This window comes from Rhinolophus ferrumequinum, chromosome 19 (assembly GCF_004115265.2).
Source record: "Rhinolophus ferrumequinum isolate MPI-CBG mRhiFer1 chromosome 19, mRhiFer1_v1.p, whole genome shotgun sequence".
NCBI lineage: Eukaryota > Metazoa > Chordata > Mammalia > Chiroptera > Rhinolophidae > Rhinolophus > Rhinolophus ferrumequinum.
In genome coordinates, this window is record NC_046302.1 from 22718698 (window position 1) to 22736220 (window position 17523).

A 17523-nucleotide genomic window follows, 5' to 3' on the forward strand; every position below is an offset into this window, starting at 1 on the left:
GACTGAAAGGAGTGGAGGTGAAGGAAGTGTGACGAATGGCTTCCCATTTCCCAGAGAGAGGAACTAGGAGTAGCTAGTGCAGGACGCTGTGGGTGGGTGTGGATCCTCACTATCTCTAAGTTCAGACCTTTTGAGTTTCAGGTGTCCTTGGGAGATGTGGATGCGGATAGCAGGACTCCAAAGCTGGATATACAGATTTGGGAGTTGGCTGGTGGAGGCGCTAGCTGAATTTATGGGCCTTGGAGGCAATGCTTCGGCAGAGCAGCAGAAATGATCACAACGTCTGCCGTTTACCAAGTGCCTGCTATGGGCCGGACCCACAGCGCACACTGCCACCTGTTGCCATGATAATCTTTCGCTTCCTTTTTCCAGGTGAAGAAATAGAGCCTCAGAAATATTGATTTGTTTAAAGCACACTGCTTGAGAAAAAGGACAATGCACGAGCCCAGTTCTTTTCTGGGCTCAAAGACTTCCTGCTGTCATGATACCGGGCAGAGGAGCTAGGGGGATGGATCTAGGCTGGCATCTGGAGGATTTCACCCCTGGGCAGGCTGAGGGACGAGGAGCCTGAGAATGACTGGCTCATGGTTTAAAAAATGTTTTCCTCTTCTGGCCTGAGTTCTGAAGGGGACCATGATTCTCTCGTCTTCCCTGTGCAAGAGAAGTTAGGCACCCGCACAATCCGTCTGTATCAGAAAAGCAGTAGAAAGAAGTGTGAAACCCCCGAAGCCCTTTTGTGAGATTCAGAATCCAAAAGGGTGGGAATGTAACAGACCCCTTACTGGCAGCTGCAGGGCTCGGTCTGGACCCAGACTTGAGTTGTAGGAACAAGTTTGGTTTCCAGTTTCTCCTGAAAAGGACAGGTACCCTAAGAAAGACAGGACCCTGGAGCGGATAAGAGCACAGCCTGCGTGGGGTTGAGCGCTGACCGTGGGTAAGCTTCTTCGCTGTGCTGGAACTGGGTTATTTTATCTGAAAAACGGGACAACAGTAGGAACTAACTCAAAGGTAGTAAAGATCAAATAAATCAATAAGCAAAGTGCTTATAAAACTTCTTGGCACATAGTAAGTGATATTGTGCCCAACTTTTGGGAACAATGTATTTACTTTCGGCTAAGAAGTATTGCTTGCTTTTACAAAATCAAAATACAGCACTTATAGTAATTACGTATGTTGTCGTCTATGTGTCTTTCGTCCTATTACATATTGGTGCTGATGGTGCCATTTCTGAGAATGTCCTAAAAACTGTAAACTGTGTCTGTTGTCAGGGGACCTTGGTGGGCAATTAACAGACAAATTTCACAATGATAATATTGGTGACTAGATGGTGACTCCCCCTCCTTTATCATTTAGCTTTGACATTTTTCTAATTTAATTATATAATATTGCTTCTATAATGTATCTTTTGTGATTTATCTGGAATCTAGGTATAAGTGCAATTCATTTCTTCATACCATTATGAAGACGTAGTTATTTCTTGTCGTTAATAAGAGTAATGATGGGAGTGGGTGGGATGCTTGAAATCCCGTCCTTTCTGAGGATACAAATCAGTGTTTCTCTGCTGGTCCCTCTGTGCCACAGCTACTCCTTTTAAATCTTAGGTCAAGGGCTTCAGAAGCTGAGTGCTTAGTTATGAGAGAAGTGAAGGCTGTGATTGCATTTCCAATAGGACACTGGGGAAACTGGAACAATACAGTCTTAATACTCAATGCCACCTGCCCCTGTCTCCTCCTCCCATTCTTCCATCTCCAATTATTCATGGTGCAAACGTTTCCTGAGCACTTACTTTGTGCCAGGTCCTGGGCTGTGTGTTGGAGGTACAGCTAGCAAGCCAGACTCGGTCCCTGCTCTTATGGGGCAACCTCGGGATCAGGGTGGGGAAGGAAGATACAGAAAAGAAAACCAAGAATTACCACACTTATGGCAGGAAGAACGTAATTCTAGGACAGCACACAAGGAGGGCATTTAATCTCGGCGTGGAGGTAAGGGAGGATTTCTTGGAGAAAGTGTGTGCCACACAAAATCATTTCCTGGCTCTGTGTTTCCTCTCTCTGGAACATGCGTTTCCATTTTGGTTGCCTAGTTAAAAGGCCCAGGCACAGAGCAAGCTGATTTAATCACTGCATCAACCCAAAGACAAGGTATGGATATATACATTTTACAGATGAAGGGCTTGAAGTTCAGAGAGTTTACGTAGCTCGCCTAAGTTAACACAGCTATTGATAACACTGTGCATCAAACACTGTCTCAGTCATTTATGTCTTTTTTCAGCTGCATCATATATCAAGCAATCTGTTCCTTGTTTAATGCCCATTAAATGAATCGATGTAAGTAAAGCACAAAGCATATGCCTGTTACAAGTAGGGAAGTTGGCAACCTGGATTTTTGAGTCACATGGACTTGATTTGTGTCCCCGTTCTATCATTTTCTATGTGGATAACCTTGGTTAACCTGTTTTAATTTCTAAGCTTCATTTTCCTTGTCTGTAAAATGAGAATAATAACAGCACCTACCTTGCAGGGTTGCTGAATTATATGAAATGAGTGTAGAGAGTGCTCAACACAAAGTATGTTTCCTATGCATATTAGATATTCTTACGATTTATTCAATAAATCTTTATCTGTTGAGCATCTCTAATGACCAGCATTTTCTAGGTGAATATTAGTGTTTCCTTCTGCTTTTTCCATCTCCTCCCCCTCTTCTCTTTCAAAACACTTAGCAAAGTTCAGAGCACATGATAAATGTATAATGGAGATAAAGATGAGTGGAAGAAAGATGAAGACAATTGAATGAAAAAGGAAAGAAAAAAATCAATTCAAGTGGAGGAAAGGCAAAGAAAGAAAACAGGAAAAGAAAGTACTGTGATAGGTAAATAATGAACACTTGGGGTTAGCGGATAAAGGGGGACACTAGTGAATTTTAGCCCTCCCTAAGCTGCAATCTTCAAATCATTGAAATTGCTTATACACAAAACAATAGTTTTGGTCGTGAGGCTATTCAGGTTGATCCAACAAGCTAATTTCTATGGTCACCTTGGATGCAAGGATTGAAATTATGATTTTATTTGCCAGTTCTTTCAATTTTGGATTAAATTCCTCTCTATTTTTTTTCCCCTTAAAGTCAAAGAAACAAAATATGAGCACTGAGAATATAACAAAATGTGAACATCAAGGAAGAATTTCTATTGAGCAAAGTGCGTTCTCTGGTGTGGCAAGACGCTGAAAATAGACAGAACCTTAATGTTTATAAATAGGTAAGACTTCTCCCAAAGGGGTTCAATATGCTTTTATAGATTTATCATTTTATGTTTCTTTTAAGTTTTTTTTTTTTTAAATGAGGGTATTCTTTTGTTCTCAAATTTAGAGATAAATTAAGATAGATTTGTGTAATAACTTGCCCAAGGTCACTCTGTAAAGTCAATGGAAAAGTTAGGAATGTAGTCCAATTCTTTATTTCCAACCCAGGAACTAGAAGAGCTTGCTTTTTCCAGAAACTCAAAACTTAATGAGGAGCTGCAACTTGATCAACTGAAACACATTCAAAATGTTTGCTCCTTATTATTTTATCTCCTAGGTTGTGTCTGCGTATGTCAAATGTGTATGAGAATAACAAAATACAGTCAATTGCATTTAGCATGAAATAGGTAGAATGAATGGATGTTTGATTATTAGAATTTTGATATTTCACTGGAATTTCAGATATCTAATAATTTGGAATACGGTTCTTTAATGTCTGTAAGTTAGTGCTTATTTTTCTAAAAATTAGTATTTGCCAGCCAGCATCTCCTCCCCTTACTTTGAAGATGTAAAACAACAGTAACGTGTATATCTGAGAGGGTTCTAAAGGTGAAATGAGGAGGGTACCCTGACTCTCTGACACCTGGTTCTAGGGAGTTCAGTTGCTAGGCAGTTTTTGCTCTTGTTTTCAGGAGTATGGTGGGGAAGAAGGAACCAGCTTCCCTGGGTCGGAATGCCTAAGTGTAAAGTTTTCTTTTATTGGGGGGAAGGTTGTTATGGGCGTGGGTAAGGAAGCAGGCGATTTTCCCAGGCAAAGGAAACAAGTCTCTGAGGTGATACTGGAATTGGACACTGAGAGGGATGAACTAGGGAGCAAGGAAGGGTCAGAGACGTGGGTCAGCAGTGGAGAGATGTGGGGTCTTTCCACGAGATGGAAATGGAAGTGCAAGAGGGAAGAAAGCTGTTGTGAGGCCAGGAACCCGGTGGCTGGATAGATCAGCCCAGTACAAAATCTTTCAATTTTGAGTCAGATCAACCAGGTCCTCCTCTTTGGACCCATTTACCCAAGGCCATGGCTAAAACCCCAGCCCTCTGATGGCAGGGACAGGTGAGTCTTTTTGAGAGTTAATTAGATACATGTAGTTATAAAGTGCCTAGTATAGTGTCTATCATATAGTAGCTTTCTCCAAAATGTTAACACATCTTGTCTCTGTGCCTTTCTGCTCTGATTTCCCCTCGATATTGGACACATCATCCAGAATGCCTGCCTTGCCAACTTCAGACTGAAATGAGTATGACATCATGTCCTGTTCATGTGTGCAGTCACAGGGGTGGACACTGTTCAGTCAGGAGTGGGCATCTCTCTCAGGGCAGCTTCTCTATAGGGCAGCTGGCAACTAACGAGCGGGCCTGGAGCAATAGCTTCTGCCCAGGCGTGTGGATGAAAACTAGCTAAATCCATTAGTCCTTCTCCCCTCTGGGCTCCAGACTGAAAAATATGGGGAAGTTTGGTCAGTTATTGGTAAAAAGAAAACAGAAAAAGAACGGCCATAAAGAGAAGCAGAGCCCAACACGATAGCTGGGTCCAGGTAATGGTGGGGCTGAAGGCTTTAGCACCGGTGAGAGCCCAGTTCCAGGAAGAAATACCCACGGGCCTGTTTCTTCCCCATCCATTGCCTACTAGTCAGTCCAAAGCTACTTGAGCCCTGGAGACAGCAACGCCAACTGGAGCGATACTGGCAGGGTCACATTCCATTTGTCTTATTTGGTTAAACATCTGCCAGCCCCGGATCAGATTTGCCTGTGTCAGCACCTTCGGGTGACACACAGGCCCCTCTGGCTTATGTTGTCTGCATATGTGTCAACTCAGCTTTACTCAAGCTGCCTCCTCAAAGCCTGGCCCAACTCTTTTGGTCCAGGGCACGCAACTCACTCTGGTGCTTCCATGGGTTACCTGGGTGCTGTGCTAGGAACAGAGGGTTGCCTGTGGCACCAGATAATGCCACTGGGCTCCCTGGCCATGTAGACAGGAGTTTCTTTGGGGGAATTTCAGTCTGAGAAAGATGAAAAGGAAGAATGTAAGACAGAAACTCGCAGCAAAGCAGAAAGACAGAGTGGGTTACGACAGTGTTTCCCTGAAAATAAGAGCTAGCCAGACCATCAGCTCTAATGCGTCTTTTGGAGCAAAAATTAATATAAGACCCGGTCTTATTTTACTATAATATAAGACCAGGTCTTGTATAATATAATATAATATAATATAATATAATATAATATAATATAATATAATATAATATAATATAATACCGGGTCTTATATTAATTTTTGCTCCAAAAGACGCATTAGAGTTGATGGTCCGGATAGGTCTTATTTTCAGGGAAACAGGGTATATGAAGGGGTCAGAATAAACAGATCTCTAACAAAACAAAGTGATGATAAAATGGATATCTGTAAGGTCTCATTTCTTCATGCGTTAAGATAAAAATCTGTCAATTCTATTTGTAAGAATACCATTTTATTAATCTAAATTTTAAAGCTTTTTGGGGTCGTTTCTCCTGAAGATGATTATACTTGACTCAAGATGTCATTGAAATGGCTACAAAGAAGCATCTATGGTATGGCCAGAGTCTCTCCTTTTGGTCCCCCTTTCTTTGCACTGGTCCTGATCCTTTAGCCTGCGGGTGAGAGTGTTTGGTGTCTGTACAACCTCGCTCCCCAGAGCTGGTATAGCATGAGCTCCCACTGGATATGGGAGGATCGCAGAGGGTCGCCTGCCACCTGCAGCCCAGCCTCGGTAAGTGCAACTGCACAAATGGTGACAGGGAGGGGGAACTGGGGGCAGTCCAACCTTTCTTTAGGCAGAGCCCAAGTACAGGAAATAGCATATACCTGCGGAACTGTTTCTTTCCCACCTATCACCTAACAGTCCAAAGCTACTGAACCCTGGAAAGAGCAATGCCAACTGGGAGAGCGCAGTGACACCGGCAGGGCTGGTCTTGACATCCAATCACAATTCTCTAATCTATTCTAGTAATCTAGTCACCGAGACCCAGGTATCATCAAGCAAGCAAGCATAATTCTCTGAAGAGCTTTCCAACATAGCATCATCACCCCTTTTTCCTCACTATAATTCTGTAATCTGCTCCTTGGAAGGAACAGACACATTTTGGTGTACCTTGTTCAGAAATAATATCACAGTTTGTTAATTCCACTTATGTCCCACACAAGGGAAAACTGTCCACAAAGAAGTCTCAGGCTTCATATAGGGCATTTCTTAGGGCCTCCCGATACTGTAACAAGATGGAAGTGGGTGGCTTTGAGCACCATTCACCTCTGAAAACCAAATAAAAAAATTGTACTTTTGGACCATTTCTCAGATCAATGTTGCCTCACCTGTGACTCATGACCCATCTGTTGAGATTCCCAGGTCCAGAGCATGCTTCCTCCTGAGTGAAGAGGGGTATATTTATACCAATTGGCAAGTGAGGTGAGTTTGCCTGCCTTGACTCCTGCCAGGGCTCCAGTCCCCTTTAAAGGACAGCTCCTGGACGAAAGCCATAGGGAGAGGATGGTTGATGAGAGTGGGTTTTGGATGTATATCTATGGAGGGCTTCATGTGATCGTGTTTCCATTAAACTTGCCAGGTGTCTTACGACTGCTACAGCTGGGATTAAAACCAAGGCTTTTCTGGCTCCAAAACTGTACAACACACGCTTACCTCACAGGGTTCTCAGTGCCATCACATCTGTAATTAGAAGAGTGTTACCTTTTGATTTGATCCAAATGAATACCATCCTTCCTACTGAGCCTCCTTGAGGTGGCTGAATGTGCCTGAGTCAGCTCTATTTAGAGTGGACAGTGGACATCACCGAACCATTGGCTGCTTCTCTTCTCCAATTTGAATTATGCCAGTTGGGTACCAAGAACCGATGTTCTACTGTACAACCCCCAGTCCTTGGATGGCCAAGGAGGTGCTGGGCTCTTGCTCTTAAAAAACCATGATGTAAGCTCGGGCTGCCTAGACTTTGGGCCTCTTGTTTCGTACCATAAACCACACAGAGATTCTGGTCATCTGCTTAGCTTTTATGCCAGTTTTCGAACAAAGCTTTTTATCTTCACGGCATCTTTATTTCCTCTTCTGCCTCTCCACTCCCATTAGAAACACATATATCCAGACTTGGTGGTTATGGAGTAGAGATATCGTCACTCCATCCACAGTGGCCTTTAAAAAAGCTTATTTTATATCTTGGCATTTCAGTGCATGCAAATCTGGAAAAACACAATAAGATGTAGGCACACGTGAGCTGTGTGCCTGGATCAGGGATGAAAGGAGGCAAGTTGCAGGTATCTTTCAACCCTGGTAAACTCCCAGTGACTGGAGAACATGGTCCTCAGGGCTTTTTACCTCCAAGACACTAGATCTATGATGTCATCTTCATGGCGATTTATACATTGAGGAAAAACGTCTATTTCCTGTGGTGAGTAAGAGGACACTTGAATGTTGAGTTGTAGCATCTTCTAACTCCCCAAACTCATCAGCAGGATTGTCTCTCCTCCTGGCCCCTGCTATAGACTTATTTTTAGCAGAGTCTAGTTTCCATGTTCTAGGTAGTAACTTAACAGATGGGTGGCCAGAAAGATGGAAGCAAAAATTGTTTGTATGCTGCATTTTGGTTAGTTTCTCAGGGGCTATATAACTCTTCAGGGTGTTGTCTCCAAGGTAACTGGTGTCACTCTGCTCTATTAATCTCATCTCCGACCTTCACCCTGGTACTTTTCCGGTCAGTGTCTTATTCAAGACCTGCCTGGTTTCAGAATGAGAAGGACAACTCTGGCAGTCTACCGGTGCTCAGACCAAATTGCCAAAGAACCCTTGAATGCTAAGGTAGGGTGTGAGACACCTATTTCACATCTACTTCAGTGCAACAACTTGTGAAATGGGACGGAGGTAACACTGAAGACTGGATTAAGATTTTACCCCTGTTCATGCTTCACTTGCAACTATCAGTGGACATTAAATCAGTACTTTTCTACAAAATCAACCCCACTCACTGGAATAGACTACCTGACTAAATAACTTGGGGGTCCTTGACTCAACTTCCCATCTGTAAGATAGAGAGAATGATGCCTACCCAGTGTAGTTGTGAAAAAGGAATGGAACACATACATAATGTCTAATATGTAGTGCTCATTAAATGGGTTTTTTAACCACAATTTTTTTGTTCCTGCCAAGAGTATCACCTTTCTGCAGTCACCCAGGAAACCTTGTGTTAATCTTTGTCTTCAATTGTTTATTCATTTCTTATATTCAGACGTGAGACTCTATTCATCTTTCATTTATTCACACCAAACTGTTCATTCCCACCATCCACGTAGCACTTAGACACTACTTTTTCATGCCCAGATTATTGTCACAGCCTGCCAGCAGAATTAATTAATCAATGTATTCATTTGAGGAGTGTTTATTAAGTATCTAATATGCGCACAATTTAATGGCTCTGGAGATGCAAAGTGGCAAACCACTTTGACAAGGGTCCTGTTCTCATGGTACTTATGTTCTTGTGAGTGAAGGTTGATAATGAACAAGTCAGCAAATGACTATATAAGGACAATTTTGATGGTGACTAGTGTGATGCAAACACTGTAAAACAGAGTGATGGAACAGAGCCTTAGTGGCAGGGGAAGGTGGGAAAGATCCAGGGAAGATCCATTGCAGAGAAGCTGCTTGAGCTGAGCTTTGAATGACTAGAAGGAACCCAAAATCTGGGAGCAGAACATTTCAGGCGGCGGCAGTGAGTGCCAGGGGCCCTCACATGGGAACAAGTCTGGCCTAGTGGGAGGCCAGAGGGAAGGCTAATGTGGTTGTTACATAAGTGGTAAGGACCCAATGACACAAGCTGAAATCAAAGAGAAGGGAAGGACCACATGTTGTAGGAATGTCAGATCGTGGAGATCATGGGAAGGACTTTGGGTTTTATCAGAGGTGTAATATGAGCGACTGGAGGTTTTTGACAGTGGGGTAACATGATGTGATTGACATTTTGTAAAGTTCTCCCTGCTAGTCAAGTGGAGAATTGACTGGGGGCTGGTAAGAGTCAAATTAGGAGATTATCAGAATAGCCTGGAGAGAGATTGGTGGCTGGTACCGGTGGAGATGGAGCAAAAAAGAAAATACAGGATATGGTTTTAAGAAAATTCCAGACTAATTTTCCTGAGGTCATTTCTCAACTCCAAAACTTTCGGTGCCACCACATTCACTTCTTGCTGAATCAAATCTGAGTAACTTTGGTTCTCAAAGTCCTCCATGACCCTTGTGTGGCCACTTTTAATAGATTGTTGGTTTCTCCAAACTCCCACACTATCCATACTCTGTAATTAATAAGCAAGTAAGTAATAACATATTCTCTGTTAGTCTGTGTAGCATTTAAGGTATGTTAGTCTTCTTTTTCAAGATAGAAAATCCCTTTAGAACAGGCTCTGTGCTAGCACTTTCTTCCACGGCCTCCATCACACTTAGCACAGCTCTAAACACAGGGCATGTGTTGAAATTGCTTATTGATTGATTAAAAACATATATCACTAGCATTTGTCTCTTCAGTATTTCTCTTATATGAAGAAGGGTGATTATCTGTCAATATTCATAGAACCATTGAACCAATATGCAATGCATTAATCATCTCTGAAATAACCAGATGAGGCTTTCTTGTAATCTTTCTATTTTGCTGAGATAATTTCACTTGCTTTGGAGTTTATGAGGCCATAAGTGGCTCCCATCTGTTGATGAACATATTTCTAAGAGTCATTTAGTCTCAAGTATGGAATACTTGAGGGGAAGTTAAATTGTAACTTTTATATTAAGTGTCATCTTAGTAACAGAACCAAAATTGGAAGCATGTGTTTAATTTTGGTCTTTCATTTTCAAAGCTTTAGGTCAGGCAAAGAATTAATTTCATTTGTTTAAAAGTAGATTATGCCTAATAAAATCTATTTTGTTTATGGTCACATTTTAGTCAATCCATTCCCTTAGAAAATGAAAGAAATCTGATTGGCTAATCATTCAACATAGTAAATTACATTGTTCTTACATCCACAGAACATTGGCCTAATTAAATTATCCAGTAATGGTATGATGAAAATATTCCCTTTAATACATTTTGAGCAAGGCACATACCAGTGATGAAACACTGAAAAATCTTGTTTATTCCATCCTTGTTTGAGGATCGACCACAGAATGTAATGTAACATTTCTGGAGATAATAACTTTTTCCACATTAAAGATAATAAAGACAAGGTAGCTTTCGCTGGGATTGTTACTGGTACTCTGAGTTTTTACTACTTGTGTGTATATCTTTTTCTTCCCAGAAATTTGTTCTCTGATTACTGCTACTTTACAAAATAAAGTTTAAATAAAATTTGTTTTAATTTTTGCATAATAAAAGAGATAAGTGTGATAATTTTCTCTCTCTAATGAGAGGTAGGGCACTAACAGTCTAGGGTACTTTCTTTCAGCCCTGAGATTTTCTCAGCAAAATGCAGATACACACAAAGTCTACACACAGTATCAGGAAAGCCCTTGATGGATACCCAGGGGTCCACCCTATGAGGTCTAAACCATATATAAAGCACAGTTTCTATGGAATTGCTCTAGCATTAATGACCATTACTTTTATTTTTTTCTTTTGGGGCTTTTAGAAATATGTGTTGTGGCCACATGTTGGAAATAGTGAAATTCAAACTGATAAAGATTTAAAAAAGTGCTTTGAGTTGTAAATATAAAGGAAATAGCAATTTTAGCATCGTTATGTCGAATATATCTTAATTTAAGCAATGACAGGTATATACTCTAAAAATATTTCTGATCCCTTGGTCACTACATCTTAAAGCACATTTTTTTTGGTGTGTGTCAACAATAACTTTTATTCAACATGATGATAACTCAAGGGCTTTTTTCACACAATTTCAGAAGATGCCAAGTTTTTACTTGAGCCTTTTATTTAGTTATTAATCATGAGGAGAAAGAGTAATTTGGGTAAAATAGTGACAAGTGAAATACAGTATTTCAGAATGTATATTCAAATGTGATGACAAATTGGCTCTTTGGCCCATTTTGATTATAGTTTAACCAAAGATGTGAAAGAATGACTTTCTATATGAAGGTGGTGTTTGAGTTACCAAAGGCTTAAAGTTCTCTACCAAGTGTGCTCCTTGTTTACTATGGTTTGTTGCTAGGTGTTGAGAGAAAAATCTCGAATGACAGTGTTAACATTTTGCTAATAAAATCTGCTAAGCTGGAAAATTTCAGTTACCTAGTTACTTATCTTCAGGTACAGATGCTAGCAAGTAGGGAGGGATATGATTAGAAAAACTCAGAGGAGGAAAAAGAAGAGAAACAGATTGACTAGAAATCATTTGTGGAATAGATTTCACGGGCCTCTTGGGTTATAGCATCTTAGGTGCTGAGATTCTTTTACACTAGATGGTAAGTTACCCACTTTTATGCTTTTTAATAGATGCTACATTTTTCAGCACAGAGTTTCCATATTCCCTATTTTCTCACATGAGTACATATATAATGACACTGTTATTACTTATAGTGAAGAACTTACAAAAGACTTTTTTAGAAGTAAGGTAATTTTCTGGAAAATAAAAGAACAAGACAGCATTTTATAGTTGGTGAAAAGATTTCTACTTCAATTCTTATTTTATGTTGCTGCTACTGTTTCCCTGAAAATAAGACTGAGTCTTATATTAAAGTTTCCTCCAAAAGACTCATTAGGGCTTATGCTCAGGGGATGTCATCCTGAAAAGTCATGGTAGGGCTTATTTTCCAGTTAGGTCTTATTTTCAGGGAAACATGGTAATTCTGTCTGGGCTCTGCCGAGGAAAATTGCCAATGGGCAGGCAACATATTATCCCAATGTATATATATATATATATATATATATATATTTTTTTTTTTCCCTACAGTTTTTAATCTCTTTTCAAGGTGACAAATCGTTTTTCTCTTAGATCAGATTCACTTGATTTTTCATTTAATTAAAAAAGTAATTTAATGCTCAACAGAAACCCAGAGTGAGTGTATGCTCATCTTGATTGTTAAAACTCTGAAACAAAACAAAACTATCACATCATAAATATTCTAGAGCCTCATAACCAATTGCTTCAGTGTTGGTGTCAAAATTAGAGTGCTGATTAGGGTGGTCATGATGGGAGCTTTTAATTAATAGAACAACTTCCAGAACAAGCAGTGACATAACGCAATAGTGAAGAGAAAGGATTTGAGAATGAGATGCATCTGGATTTAGATTCCAGCTCTGCCACTCACCAGCGGTGTGCTTATACATAAAGATTAAAGCAGCATGGAACAGTAGCTGGTCCTTACACTGTCAAGTTGGATTGCCTGCTTCCATTCTTGTGTGTGATCTTAGGCAAGCCACTTAAAGTCACTCACTTTGACACTCCCCTGATTTGTACCTACCTCATAGGGTTGCCGCTGTGAGGTTTAAATGAGATAATTTTATGTAAAATTTAGCATAGTGCCCATACCCAGACAGCTCATTAAGCACTTAATAACAATGCTAACCGTTATGATTATTAATTTAGTGCTAAGCACAGCAGGATCTGAAAAATTACTAAACCATTCAAGCCCAAGTTTCCACCTATATAAAAAAGGATTAAAATATGCACCCTCATAGAGTTGTTGTGACAAATAAATGAGATGGCACATTGAGTGACTAGCACAACTATTGGTTGTAATTGTCCAGAAGCATTCTGAGTACTTCAGTGAGAATTATCTGCATATTTGATTGCTAATAGATCTTGCAGTGTTGCTAATAAACATTTTTCTTTATTCCAACCATTACTTTCTTTTTGATGCTCATGCTTTTAAAATAGCCAAGGGCCGTTTTCTCCTCCTCCCTTTGTCATGGCAATATAGTTCCACAGACTATTCTCTATTTCCACAGATACCCTTCACAATATTATAACTTTCTCAGCTTCCCATTAAAGAGGTGAGCCTTTGACATTTACACCTAAGTATTTTCTACATGTGAAGCCATCTGACCTTTAATAAATACCATCTTTATGAATCCTTCTTTGTTAACCACTATTAGTGCCACCATTTTTTGATCCTTTTAGCCTTACTTCAAGCATTTAAAGGAAGACTCATAAGTTGGATAGCTTTTTGAAAACACAACTTCCAATTCTAGAAGGTAATCTTAAAGAGAATTAGGGGGCTAGAGCCTTTACTAGTTCCATTAATGCTGAACTTGCAAAGAGAAACTCTCTTTAAGTCAAAGTTGTCTCCTTGAGTGTGTGGGCGTTTTGATAAGAATAGTGCAAGGTAATGCAATCCCACTTTAAATTTAGAAGTTGTAAAGTTCATGCTACACTGAAAAGGCAACAGTGAATAGCATTGCCATGCTTACATTTGAGAAAACAGTCAGATGCCCAAGTCTTGATCCAAGCAATCTATTTAACATTCTATAGGCAATTACGGAATGTGGACACCCAAGTGAAATAAAGGTGTGAGTCTCCCTGCCCCTTGATTCTTTCATTCCCCGACTGTGTGACTATTATTTATAGAGACCATGTGCAGTCTTAGCTTGTCCCTTCTGTTTCTGGTTTAAATTCTTTACCTGGAGGGCAAAGGACAACACCTGGTTCCTGTCTTCTAAGAACAAATGACACACCAGGTTTGAGCAGTCCAGGGTACGGGGAGTAGATTGCCTAAATTTTGCAGTTCCTCTTGCTAGTAGGGTAATAATTTAGTGAGCTGAAGAATTTACATTTGACCAGAAATTAGGTGGGTGCTTTTGATGTACAAGGTCTAATAGTGGACACAGAAGTGAACCAAACATGATTTGTTCTCTTTATGACGATACTATCTAGTTACAAAACCATAAAGGTATACAAATAATTAGACTATAGAGTAAAAAGTGCAAGGGTCTATATAGCAAAGGGGCAGAAAAAATAATATAGGAGCATAGAAGAGGGAAAGATTATTCTTAGTTATAGGAAGAGAAAAATTTTATGAGAAAGCTATTTGGGTTAGGTTTTGGAATATGAGTAAATTTTGTACATGCAGAGAAAGTGGAACAGTGTTATATAGGACCAATATATAGAAAATGTGTTACAGAATTATACACTTACAACTTATATAATGTTACTAACCAATGTCAGCCCAATAACCTTAATTAAAAAAAGCAAAACAAAATGCTCAGCAGTCAGAGGGAGAGATGGAGTAGATGGAGTGGATGGAGATGATGACTCTGAACTTTCTGGCTTGTTATGGGCTATGTCTCCCAAACAGGCACGTTGAAGTCTTAACTCCTGGTACCTGTAAATGTGACCTTCTAGGAAATAGGTACTTTTCAGATGTAATCAAGTTAAGATGACATCATTAGGGTGGGCCCTAAGCCCCTGTGGCTGGTGTCCCTATAAGAAAAGAAGAGACACACAGGGAGGACAGCCATGTGATGATGGAGGCAGAGATGGAAGTGATACATCTACAAGCCAAGGAGCGCCAAGATTTTCCAGCTGTCACCAGAAGCTAGGAGACAGGCAAGAAAGGATCTTCCCCTAGAGGTTTCAAGGAGAGCATGCTCTTTCTGACACCTTGATTTTGAACACCTAGCCTTCAGAACAGTGAGATAATACATTTGTGTTGTTCGAAAGCACCCAGTTAGTGATCGTTTGTTACAGCAGCCCCAGAAAAAAAAAAAAAAGAAGTAAGCTATAAACAGCATCCGTGGTGTTGGCGCTCTCTGAACTGGGCAGTCAGTGAAGGGAAGCTTTTGTCATAGCCAGCGCCATTATTGTGAATGTTCTCTGTACATTGCACATCTTCTCCACATGTAACAGAGCCTGGTAGTGAGTGTCCCTCTGTCACCTGGCGGTACTCATTCACTATGGGCTTCAGTGATCTACTATACAAAAGGCATAAACAGAAGGTATTCATTTCCTACAGGTTCTAATCGTCTACTATATAATAAGGCAGTTTCCAAAAGTTAAGTTTTTACATTCGGTTTTCCCATATTTTAATTTGGTTTCGAAGGTATTTTTGGTAGTATTTTAAGCTACTATCTTTAATCTACCATAGTAAAAATTATTCAGGAAACTTACAGGAGATTTCTCCTCCACAAGGAACATTTTTCAGACAGAAAATTGTTGCAGGATTGAACTGCCAAAGAGAGAGCTGAAAAAAATGGGTCATGCATTCATCCCATTGTGAGACGTCGGCTGCCAAATGGTTCACTGTTCATTTTTGTCCTCCTCTCGTAAACAAGCTGTGTTTACAAGTTACTTTTAAAAAGCATACTAATTTCCCCAGTGAATTACACAGGAAAGAATCCAGCGTTCACTCCCGAGAACTCTAACAGTTGTTTGTTCTCAGAACTCAGGTGTGGTAAAAAAGCTGTGGGCTAAAAATGCATTCTGGATATTGGCCAGTAGGCTAGAGCTTTCCCTCCACTCCAGCCCTGATTTCTCACATTGGTGTGGAACTCATAGCCTGGCTAAGGAAAGGATGGGGGAGGACTCGATTTTCAATTTCAATTTAATTACACAATCTATAGTGCCTAGTGGGAAGGATTTAAGGGCAAGATTAACGCTCAACAGTGCTCTGTTTTACATTCCTTTTTGATCACGAACACTGTATTGATTATCTGAAGAGAGTTTTCAAAATGTTCTTTAAGGGCCAAATTCTTTTGGTGATAAAGTAATTTAAAGAAAGGGAGGGGTGACTTCATTTCTTGGCTCTTTGCCAAAATTTAGATACATTAGAGGTATGCCTCTTTGAATTGTATTGCTAGTGCATTCTTTTTTTTATTAGTTTCATGTGTACAAAACAGTGTAATAGTTAGACATTTATCATTTATACCCCTCACAAAGTGATAAGCCCCCACCCAATCTACTACCCCTCTGACACTTGTCTTATTAAGGAGACCACTTCAGGGATGCCGGTGCATTCTTGAAAGTGGGGTATACCTCCCTCCTCAGGAGAAGAAAGAATAGAAATTCTATGAAATTCTATTATAGAATTAGAAATACCAGCTGGCAGACACTGATTAAATCACAGAAACTATGGTATCTGTCCTGAGAATGACTGTGTAACTAATGTATTTAAGACCATAACTTCTCATGTTAAAGTCCAAAGAATTTCAGCTTCTTATTGGGACTGGAAACCATTATGATTTTATCTGGCATCAAATCAATGTTTAAGATTATGAGTAAATATTTGATGTTCTATTTTGGTGTCCACATATTCTATATTAGTTCAGCCAAATGTTAAAAAAAAGGAAAATACAGGAAATGAAAATATGCCCCTAAGAAGTAGTCTTAATATATTTCTTGACCAACGGCTTTTAACTTGTTTAGTTAATAAGGAAAACAGTTCTCTTTATAAGGAAAAGTATTCCCTATGTGACTTAAATAAATAGTAATGGTAGCAATAAACTTTATTGGGTAACTGTTGTTCAGCCTTCCCAAACCACTTGAGTATATACAAATAATTGAAAATACAATGACAAAGAAACTAAGTTCAAAAGGCAAATAAACTATTTGAAATGGCTAACTGATTTTGCCAATGCACAATGACAGCATTTTCAAGTATTAAGATGGCTAATACTTCGAGTCAACATTTACAATCATATTCAAAAGCAAAATGATACCCGCTAAACATTAGATTTTGCCTAGTGAATGTGCAGTATAGTATATTAGCCAAATTACTTAACATTTTTTAAAGCTTGATGAGTTACAGGGCATCTGGCACAGATTAGTTAAAGCTACAACTTAATTTGGGTGGAATGACAATGGGACTAGAATTGGAACTTATTTTGAAGCCCATTAGGAGAAGATTTTGAAAAATGTTCCCTTGACTGGTGTAAATGTAGATTTATCACTCTTCTCCTTGGCAAGGGTGAGTTATAATTTATGCCAGAAGAGAGCAACAACAATAAAAAGACATGGAGATTTGTGTCTGTGAGTGAAAGCTGAGCATATTTGCCATAGGCCAGTGTTTGCATTCTTTGAGTCTAGTCTCACAGGAAACATTCGGAGAAACTGCAGCGGGACTGGCCTATGGAAAGAGAAGGTGGGGTGGGGCAAGACATGGTTTGGTGCAGGCCATCCTTGGTTTGTGTGTGTGGCTGCATGTCTCAAGCCCCTTAAACAGTTATACAGAGTGACTCCAGCTACCAGTAAATATAAAAAATAAATCAGTAAAAAGACTGGCTAAGAAAATAGTGAAGCAGACAGGAAGGCATTGGGTAGGTATCAAAGACCAGAA

The 17523-nt window shown here is 39.8% G+C and overlaps 1 protein-coding gene across 4 annotated transcripts in view; it reads right to left on the reverse strand.

Annotated features, from left to right (window-relative positions):
• CHST9 (carbohydrate sulfotransferase 9) overlaps positions 1-17523 on the reverse strand; it is a 247558-nt gene that overhangs the window by 17066 nt on the left and 212969 nt on the right. Inside the window, exon 1 of one of the 4 annotated variants that reach the window (XM_033087655.1) lies at positions 15360-15411. The exons of the other annotated variants lie outside the window; for them this stretch is intronic. Coding sequence (XP_032943546.1) covers positions 15360-15386 — 27 coding nt within the window. The 5' untranslated portion in view covers positions 15387-15411. Of the gene's footprint in view, positions 1-15359; positions 15412-17523 lie in introns of those variants that run through there. 4 annotated transcript variants of the gene reach the window in all.